Source organism: Thalassophryne amazonica, chromosome 9, assembly GCF_902500255.1.
Source record: "Thalassophryne amazonica chromosome 9, fThaAma1.1, whole genome shotgun sequence".
Taxonomy (NCBI): Eukaryota; Metazoa; Chordata; class Actinopteri; order Batrachoidiformes; family Batrachoididae; genus Thalassophryne; species Thalassophryne amazonica.
The window spans coordinates 46,323,994-46,335,006 of record NC_047111.1 but is presented as its reverse complement, the minus strand read 5'-3'; the positions used below and the strand labels follow the sequence as shown (position 1 = coordinate 46,335,006).

General features: G+C 41.6%; 1 protein-coding gene across 1 annotated transcript; it reads left to right on the top strand.

The window, feature by feature from the left end:
* Positions 1 to 306: 306 nt before the first annotated feature.
* LOC117517074 (solute carrier family 22 member 5-like) lies at positions 307 to 9,103 on the top strand. The gene is made up of 2 exons (XM_034177991.1): positions 307 to 731; positions 8,956 to 9,103. Exons 1-2 carry the CDS (start codon positions 333 to 335, stop codon positions 9,076 to 9,078), a joined length of 522 nt encoding a protein of 173 aa, XP_034033882.1. The 5' UTR covers positions 307 to 332; the 3' UTR covers positions 9,079 to 9,103.
* The last annotated feature ends 1,910 nt before the right edge of the window (positions 9,104 to 11,013 follow it).

The following is an 11,013-nucleotide window of genomic DNA, read 5'->3' as shown; positions in this document are numbered from 1 at the left end:
CCACTTAACCTTGAATTCATGAATAATTGCCAGCTTTAGGAACACAGTACAATGGGCTCAAAGCTCACATGTATAAACCACTCTTGGCCAGACAGAATTGTCACTGATAAACAAACATTTTGTGCGCAAACATACTACTGGAATGGAGAGTACTTTGTAATAGATACATGTATTTCTTAAGCATTTATAAGCTATTAATTAATGGTTTGTTAATCATTTGTCAAGCATTGCTCATACATTAAAATTCATCAGTAATGTGTCGCGGGTGGAGGTGGGGTGAATGTCCATATAAACTCCAGTGTTCCTCTCCTCACTGCCCTCCTACAGCAAACATGACGGACTATGAGGCTGCCACAGCCTTCCTCGGGGAGTGGGGACCTTTCCAGCTGCAGGTGTTTTTCCTCCTCGGTTTAATCATCCTCTCACATGGACTCAATGTAGTTTCTGTTGTATTTGTCAGTGACACACCACTCCACCGGTGCATCATTCCCGCACACTCCAACCTCACTGCTGCCTGGAAGAATGTCAGCATCCCGCTGGAGGAGGACAGTCAGACCGGAGATCTGGTGCCCAGCAAGTGCTTCAGATACAAACTAGATCTGATCCAGAATTTCTCAGACAGAGGACTGATCCCCAGTGTTGATGTGAACCTTTCTAATGTGCAGCAAGAAGGCTGTCTGGACGGCTGGGAATACGACCACAGCATCTACATTTCTACCACTGTGTCAGAGGTTTGTGATGTTCTGCACTTATTTAAGGGTCCCTTCACACATAGTACTAATAGGTACAAATCAAGGAGAATCACAGCGGAACAGCTCGTATGAGCAAACCACGAAAACAATGAGCCGAAAGGAGGCAGGTCTGAACGACGGTTTCATGCACGAGTGCAGCTGGAGCATGTGTAATCACATCGCGCAGCTGCTGTGAAAAAAAAAAAAATACATGCCTCCCACGGGATTCAAACCTGCAATTTGCAAAAGCTCTGATTGCCAGCCAGAAACTTCATCACTGCGCTACCATCGTTGGCCTGTAAAAGGTGCGGAAAAATGCCTGAAATCAATAATGAGATGGACGTATTTATAAAAAAATAAAACCACACACCATAAAAAACACCGCATTTTATTGAATCCCTCTTATCAAGCTGACAATTCAAGTATGAACCATCTGTTCCTCTGTAGATGACCCATGACCCATGGTCACAGACATACAGTCATGAAATGACATGAATGGAGCAGTGCTCTCCTATCATGTCCATATCTACTGAACCCGGTGTGTCCAGCCGCCCCACCCACGTGTCCAGACCGCTGCGTGTTCAGTCCGCTGTGTGTCATGATGTGATGGTCCATATCACCTGGGGCAGCCTGTCAATGTGCACGCTGTGCATGCTCTCCAGCCCATCGCAAAAGCAATATATGCTTTTATGTATTTCCACATGAAGACAGCAAGCACACACAGACGCATGTCTGTCAAAACACGGTACCAAGGTGTCACTCTGTGATCAGATGAGCAGCGCCTCGCCTGTGGAGAGCACACAAACCACATGCACGCCATGTGTTGGGGTGGGTGCACAAACCACATGCACATGTGTTGTGGGGGGAGCAGACACTCTGGCATGCCACATGTGAACTTGGCAACTTCACAGTCGTGGGGGCACTTATACAAATTTCACATCCATCTCGACACTGATTGTCTCGACAGTGATGAATTCTCTTCACCCAAAGCAATCAAATGGATTAATGGGATTATTAACCATCAGATGACAAAGTAAAACCTCTTAAATCATTCTGAAGTCAGTTTTAAGCAGAAATGAGGCTGTTTTAAGCAGAAACGAGGCATGCTTTGAAATGACTGAGGCACAATGAACGTATCAGCTAGCAGCTCGTGCAGCCGCGGTGCTCTGATCACTCACTTCCTCCGTCTGTTATGATGAAATATGGGCTGCTTTTTGTCTACAAATACAACATGGTTGGTTTTAATACAACTTTAATTTGGTTTCCAAGTAAAATTCTCGCATTTTGCTGATCAACATACACTGAAATACTGAGATACTTTGGATCAACTTAAAAAAAAATTGATGTAATTTGTTACAGCTAATTTTTTTTAGTTTTTCATAATGTATATTTATGATTTGGTTAAAACCATACATTTCGATTTAATGTCAACCAAAAATATTAGTTTTCTCAAACACAAAAAATTGCATTAGTTCAAATAAAAAAAGTTTATTTGTTTCAATGAACAAGGTTCATTTTTCACTTTGATACAACCAAATTATTTCATTTTGATAAAATGGAGATTTACAATTAAATCCAATGAAAGATTTTACTTTGAAATTTATAAAATAAGTTGAATAGTTTAGCTTATCTCAAATTATATTTAAGCTTTGGTTGAAACCATAAATTTTAATTTAATGTCAATCAAAATCTTACATTCCCACAAGACAAAAATGTACATTCACACAAATTAAAAAGATAAGTTGTATTAAAGACTATATGCCACCTAATTTACTTTGTTTCAATTTTTTCAAATTGGAAAAATCTAATATTTTTAGCTCCATGTAAACAAATTGATTTTTTTACTTTGAAAAAAAAAAGAATAAAATTGATGTAATTTTGTTACAAGTAATTAGATTATTTTTGTTCAAGATGAATTTCTTACTTAGAACAAACTATAATTTCTGATTACTCCATAGTTAAAATATTTAGGTTAATATAATAACACATAGTTGGTCAAGGACAAAATCTAGATTTGCACAATTACTGTTACCACTGTTTCTTTGTACTTCAAATGAATCTAATAGTATCCTGTTTAAGTCAATGCTTAATCAGAATCAGAATCAGAAGAAGTTTATTGCCATTGCCAATGAACAGGATTCACAGACTAGGAATTTGCTTTGATATAATGGTGCAACATTAAGCAGAAAGCAATATAAAATGCTAAGATAAAATATAAAATCTGTGCTAAAATAAGATAAAACATGAAATATGAAAGGTTGTGTGCAACAGAAAAACAGTGCAGTGGGAGGAGTGCAATTAAAAACCAAGTACATTTGTCTAAAGTGACCCGTGATAAAATGATAAAGTGACAGAGTTAAGCTTAAGGTGACTGAGTTATGAGGTGTTCATGAGTCTAACGGCAGAGGGGAAGAAACTGTTCTTATGGTGGAAGGTTCTGGTCCGGATGGACTGTAGCCTCCTGCCTGAGGGGAGTGGTTCGAATAGACCGTGTGCAGGGTGAGAAGGGTCAGCTGTGATCCGACCTGCTCGGCCCAGAGTCCTGGAGACGTGCAGGTCGTGGAGAGATGGAAGGCTACAGCCGATCACCTTCTCAGCAGAGGCCACAATGTATTGCAGTCTGTGTCTGTCCCTGGCTGTGGCCCCGGCGTACCACACCGTGATGGAGGAGCAGAGGATGGACTTGATGATGGCCGTGTAGAACTGCACCATCAGCTGGACAGGCAGCTTGGCCTTCTTCAGCTGCTGCAGGAAGAACATCCTCTTCTGGGCCTTCTTGATGAGGGAGCTGATGGTTGACTCCCACTTGAGGTCCTGGGTGATGGTGGTGAAGAGGAAGCGGTGCCAGTCCACAGTGGTGATGGGGCTGTTGGTGAGGGTGAGGGAGGGCGGGGGGGGGAGCTGTAGCTTTCCTGAAGTCCACGATCATCTCCACTGTTTTCTGGGCACTGAGCTCCAAGTTGTTGCTGCTGCACCAGGTCACCAGCCGGTCCACCTCCCTCCTGTAGGCAGACTCATCCCCATCAGAAATGAGTCTGATGAGGGTGGTGTCGTCCGCAAACTTGATGAGCTTTACAGAGTCATGGCTGGAGGTGCAGCAGTTAGTGTAGAGGGAGAAGAGCAGAGGGGAAAGGACACAGCCCTGTGGAGATCCTGTGCTGAGAGCCCGAGTGTTCGAGACATCCTTTCCCAGCCTCACACGCTGACTCCGGTCCGTCAGGAAGTCTGTGATCCACCTGCAGGTGGAGTCGGGCACGTGGAGCAGAGAAAGCTTGTCCTGGAGCAAAGCCAGAAGGATAGTGTTGAATGCAGAGCTGAAGTCCACAAACAGGATCCTAGCGTAGGTTCCTGGGGAGTCCAGGTGCTGCAGGATGGAGTGCACTTAACTCACTTTCCATAAATAAAGATCCCCAAAAATCTTCAAAGAACCTTGACGCTTTATTGTAGTGCATATATTGCCAGCAATCAACAATGATTTTAGCAGTTAGCACACAAATTGCCTGCATGTGCTGTCCACATAAGCATTTGAGGAACAAAAATAAATTTCTTTAAACATTTCAACTAACATCCACATAATGCTTACACAAAGTACTTGTGGTCTAAACATTTTTATTCCTAAAATGTCCAAGCTATTAAGTGCAGAACAGTCTCCAGTGTGCAAATGTCGCTATACTTGGAAAAAATGTATATTTATATGCTTAAAGACAAAACGGAGTATTATTCCCACATCCGTGTAACAATTCAAATTAGTTTAGCAATAACGCATGCAACACTTGAAATATGAAGAGTTCAGATGCAAAACCCAGTAAGTCCTTTATTTTTTTCCAAATGGAGAAAAATGCAGTTGAAAATGAAGATTTAAAGGAAACCCTATGCGGAAATCCACAGACTTTCATCAATAAAATGAAAACGTTTGTTCAAATTCTTTCATATTTTGCACACCGATGATCCACTTGACAGCCAAGTACATGTTGGCGTCAACTAAAAATTTATGGTTTTGGAGATACTGAGTTTTGCATCTGAACTCTTCATATGTAACAGCCATTAGGAGATGTAACAAAAAATCTTTAACAATGTCCAAGGACAAATGTATGAATGAATGCAAAAACAGAAAATTATGCTGACCAAATACAAATGTGAGATCAAGAAATCTAAATTAAAAAAAATGTTTAATGGCTTGTAGTGCAAACTGTAATCAAAGCTTGGTCATCTATGCATTACTAAATTATTACATTTTTAACACAAACATCACTTATGTCAATAATAAAACAAAATCATAAAGACTGTTACTTTAGTTTTCAAGTTGTTTCCACCTTTTAACAGTGATACATTATTCTGGAACACAAGCTCTAAAACTGAACAAAACACACCAGATCCAAACATTTCTCTTGGCAAATTGAAGTTTCACAGTTTAGCACTGAGGCTGAGCACTTTGCGAGTCATTTTCTCTGGCTCGATCTCCATAAAGATCTTCTGTAGTACATCAAAGGTGTGTTTCAGCTCACCTGGATAGCTCAGGTTCCTGAGCTGTGTGTCTAAATGTCCTCAAGTTGTTAAATACTATGCATAATGTTTATTTTCCGCATTATGTAGTTGCAGGGCTGTAACTATAGAGGTGGGCTAATTGGGCAATCGCTGAGAGGCCCCAATTAGAAAGGGGTCCCATAAAATTCCTTGTTTAAAATGCATTTTGCATGCATAAGAAGCTGATTTTGGACAACAGAATCTGAAAATAGTTGTCTAAAATGCACCAGAATGCAGGAAATTACATCTGGATTTCTCTTACTTGCGGGGTTCTGCATGTCGCTGGTTGTCGGCGACGGCCACCAAAGTTTTGAACACCCAGTACAGTAATTTCTGCATTAAACCTTATTGTGATATTTGCATTCATCTCATTAAACTAAACCAAAATTTGCAGGTCCTATTTCTGATGCAGGCAACTTCCAAAAAATTGTATATCAGTGTTATAGACACAAATTACACATTCCACGATATAATATATTGAGATTATATTGTTTCAAAATCACTCACCAAATACTCCTTAGCCAGCCAGCCGAGAGTGTCCTGGGTCTTCCCCGGGGCCTCCTTCCACTGGGACGTGCCCGGAACACCTCTCCAGCGAGGCGTCCAGGGGGCATCCGGAAAAGATGCCCGAGCCACCTCAACTGACTCCTTTCGATGTGGAGGAGCAGCGGCTCGACTTCGAGCTCCTCCCGAGTGACCGAGCTCCTCACCCTATCTCTAAGGGAGCACCCAGCCACCCTGCGGAGGAAACTCATCTCGGCCGCTTGTACTCGCGATCTCGTTCTTTCGGTCATGAGCCAAATCTCATGACCATAGGTGAGGATCGGAATGTAGATCGATCGGTAAATCAAGAGCTTTGCCCCCCTACTCAGCTCTCTCTTCACCACGACGGTCCGATACAGTGACCGCATCACTGCAGATGCTGCACCGATCCATCTATCGATCTCACGCTCCATCCGTCCCTCATTCGTGAACAGGACCCCGAGATACTTAAACTCCTCCACTTGAGGCAAGGACACTCCACCGACCTGAAGAGGGCAAAGCACCTTTTTCCGGTGTCTGAGATTACCACCAGTCTGAATTTACCAGGTAAAATTAGACTGTAGCAGCCACAGTCTGAACTTACCACCAGTCTGATTTTACCATCTTGGTATATTGAGACTTGTGTGTTATTGACCCTGGTCCAAATTTGCCAAGCAAATATATTATATAATTTTTTGAATTGGAACCACAAGTAAATCCTGTCACTTTCTATTGATGCTTATTGATTTAACCATTATAATTCTGGTTACTAGTTACCTAGCTAGTCTGAAATTTCCAGCCTGCAAGTCTGAATTTATGTCCCACTTCAAGTTTTCTGAATCAAAAGTGTGTGGAAATGCAGTTATTTCAAAATACATCTGCTCAGTTGAAGATCGCCACAAGAAATGGTAAATCTAGACCTCCCGGAAGTTGACCGCGAAAAAAAATTGATTGGCGCATGCGCTTGGTAAAATGAGACCGGCGCAAACTCAGACCACGACACCGGTCGAGAACCATGGCCTCGGATTTGGAGGTGCTGATTTTCATCCCGGACGCTTCACACTCGGCTGCAAACCACCCCAGTGCACGCTGAAGGTCCTGATTTGACGAAGCCAACAGAACCACATCATCCGCAAACAGCAGAGACGAGATTCTGTGGTTCCCAAACCAGACCCCCTCTACAGCCTGGCTGCGCCTAGAAATTCTGTCCATAAAAATAATGAACAGAACCGGTGACAAAGGGCAGCCCTGGTGGAGGCCACGTGCACTGGAAACAGGTTTGACTTACTACCGGCAATGCGAACCAAGCTCCTGCTGCGGTCGTACAGGGACCGGATATCCCTTAGCAAAGGACCCCGGACCCAGTACTCCCGGAGCACTCCCCACAGGGTGCCCCGAGGGACACGCTCGAACGCCTTCTCCAGATCCACAAAACACATGTGGACTGGTTGGGAGAGCTCCCATGAACCCTCAAGCACCCGATGGAGCGTGTAGAGCTGGTCCAGTGTGCCGCAACCAGGACGAAAACCACACTGCTCCTCACAATGCGAGGTTTATATATATATATATATATAAATATATAAACCTCGGATTCAGGAGGAGCAGTGTGGTTTTCATCCTGGTCGCGGCACACTATATATATATATATATATATATATATATATATATATATATATATATATATATATATATATATATATATATATATATATATATATATATATATATATGAACAAAGCCTTTCACATTTTTTCCTAATTTGGCTATAAACAGACCTTCTTGTTCTAATATTATAAGATCCTGCAATAAGGGCTTCAATACAGCATCATAACCATAGTACTTGACATCCTCACTGTGAATTAGTGCTGCTAAATGTATATTAGCCAGTGATGAGTGACAAGTAGTAGGTAACTTACCCAAAGTCCAATATACCCCACAGACTTTATATTTTCTTCTGGAGGTACCAAGAGGGTTACAAATTTCAAAGTCGTCTAAATACAAATAAATTGAAATAGCACACGCGTTTGAAAAAAATACATTTTCTTTGTAATTACTACCATCATAATGACTTGTACTGTATTTCATCTGACTGAATTTGATGGGGATATTTTAAATTGATGGCAATATCCAGATAATTTTCACATCTTAAAATCTGCTGTAAGGATTTTAGTATAGAGATGTATTGAAATGATTTTCTGTTTTGGCTGTCGAGGACAAATTCTACAGGTTCAACAATATCAAAATGTTTCTTATAGTATGTCTTTCTCTTCCAAGCAGTGGAAAGTGAGCCATGACTTCCAAGAGTGGCTGCAACTGGATGTGATTTACAAATAGCAGATACTAGATCTTGCACAACTGTTTCATCTACACGACAGCTACCATTCTGCAAGTGCTGAACTACAGTTTGATGGATAAGAGGGACAGAAGCAGTGCTTATCAAATGGTCAAACACGCTCGCCTCCCGCCCAGAGTCTGCTGCAGCTCCGGGTCTGTGAGGTGGGGCAGCCACTGAAAGGTGCGGGCATCGTGCACACTCCAGCGATATTTTAGGCTCCTGTGCGTCCCGCGCTTTCAGTCCAGCTGCAAAATAACCAAATTACCAAAGATGTGAGAAAGAAATATTAATTAGCTCGCCAGTTCAAGTTTTTGAAAGTTACCTTGTTAAAGGAGCGCAGTGTAGAAGTATTTTAGACGGTTAGTAAAGTTGTGGTCTGTTCTTGTACTAAACATTAATGTACATGAAAACACACAAATTCAAACTCTTACCTTATAGAACTTTCCAGCACGAGGTAGACGATGCTGCTCTTGCGAAGCGAGGTAATGGCTGACATCAAAAACTTTCAGGTACCGAAGCGTTATGACATCAGATGTCATAGTGTGATCACGTGACACCCAAAGACTGCTTTAATGTAGAATTATCTCTCTCATCAAAGTAATATTATAAGGTTTGACAAGAAAGCTTAAGACTTGCTTTGATGCAAAGTGATTCCATCAGATTTAAACTGGAAACCACAATTTTCCATTACACCAGTGTAAATAAGTACTTTGAATGAAGTGCACTGCTGTTTCACTTTTTTCAGTGTATGTCTGTCTCCGGCTCTTTATAGCCGACAGTTTCACAGGGTTTTGTATCAGGTTTTGTTCAACAAATCTGTTCTTTGTCCTGTTGTTTTTGCAGTGGGACCTGGTATGTGATGAGAGTTGGAAAGTACCACTGACATCTTCCGTCTTCTACTGTGGCATTTTTATTGGTGCCTTCATTTCAGGACAGCTCTCTGACAGGTTATGCAACAAGAATTAACTATACAAGATGTTCCTCAACACATTGTCTTTCTAAATTTATTACGAAACACTTTGCATTTTTTCCCCATATTATTGTGTGTGTGCGTGTGTGCATGTGTGTGTGTGTTTCTTTATGAAATATTCAAATTTGAGATGCATTCATAGCCAGAATTATCAAAGTTAAAAAAAAATGCTTTAAAACATTTGAGTTCATTTGCACTTAGTCTAGCTCTGTTTTAGTTGGAGTTTTAGGATCATTTTGGGAAATTGATGCAGGTTGTGACCTCAGACAAATAACATCCTGGGAAATGTTCTTTGTGTTTTAACAATTTTTTTGGAGAGGCAATAAGACATGTATCTTGCAACAGTATTTTTTTTTTTTTAATCTTTCAGCTGCCCCCAATTGTTTGGGGTCACCAAAGCTGATCCACTACAGATAGGCATTGGGATTTGGCATACTGGATGCCATTACAGACATAACTCCAAGTCTACTCGAAGAAAAACAAGCCCACAGTTCATGTTGTTCTGGCCAACTACTATTCAGGACCTGCTGTACTCTTCTTTACTTGTGAGATCTTATGGGAGTGGTTGTTCGTATACTGTAGACACACTAAAGCAGCACAACTCAAATCATAGGGCCCCTTCACACATAGTGCGAATATGTACAACTCAGGGTGACTCACGACGGTAGAGCTCGTATGAGCGCACCACGAAACATTGCTCCAACGGGCAGGTGTGCATGATGCTGTTGCGACAATTTGTGCATGCGATGGTGTCTTTCAAGCAGAAACACAGTGCAAGCTGTTGCAGCTGCTCGCACTGTGTTCCATGGGACGAGGTGCACCACATTGCACCGCTGATGTAGAGGAAAATAAAATAAAAACCAGCTGTATATTAGTTAATATCACTGGGTTGATATAAACAATACATAAAAGGGGACCAATACAGAAGGCCGAGGTGAAATAACCCTGCTTAAATAAAAAGAAACAAATGCCACAGGATTTGAACCCACACACTCTGACTACCAGATGGAAACTTTACCACTGCACGACAATGTCTTGTAACAGGAGCATGAAATGGCTAAAATCAACTGTTGATGCTGGGAACTCTGCGGTTCTTCTGTTTTTAGATTTATCTGCAGCCTTTGACACAGTGGACCACAGTGTCCTTGTGACTCGCCTCGAGACGCACATAGGTATTAAGGGTTCAGCGCTAAATTGGTTTCGGTCCTATCTTTCCAACAGAAGTTTTTCTGTTAATGTAGGACAGTACTCTTCCTCTGTGTCTCCTCTTAAATATGGTGTGCCCCAGGGCTCAATTTTAGCACCACTTCTCTTTGCTTTGTACATGATCCCTCTTGGGTCTGTTTTTAAAAAGCACAAAGTCTGTTTTCATTGTTTTGCAGACGACATTCAGATTTACCTTCCTGTAACTTCCTGCGATACCCGGGCTGCTGTAAAAATACTACAGGACTGTCTGAATGATGTACAAGTCTGGATGAGAGCTAATTTTCTGAATCTTAATAAAAATAAAACTGAGATTTTAGTGTTCGGGCAAAGTGACACTCTACAAGGACGACAGTGTTATTGGTCCTCTGTCCACTTTTTGCCGCCATTTTGTAAAAAATCTAGGGGTGATAGTTGACCCATTGTTCAGATTTGATAAACACATCAGCTCTGTCATCAGGGCCAGCTTTTTTCAGCTGAGGACTCTTTCCAAGATTAAATCTTATTTTACTCGAGTTGATTTTGAAAGAGCTATCCATGCATTTATAACGTCACGTCTGGATTATTGTAATGCTCTCTATGTTGGGTTGGACCAGCACTCTCTACAGCGCCTGCAGAGTGTACAGAATGCTGCAGCCCACCTTTTGACTAAAACAAGGAAGCATGAGCACATCACCCCTGTGCTCTGCACCTTACACTGGCTCCCTGTCGGCTTTCATGTTAAATAT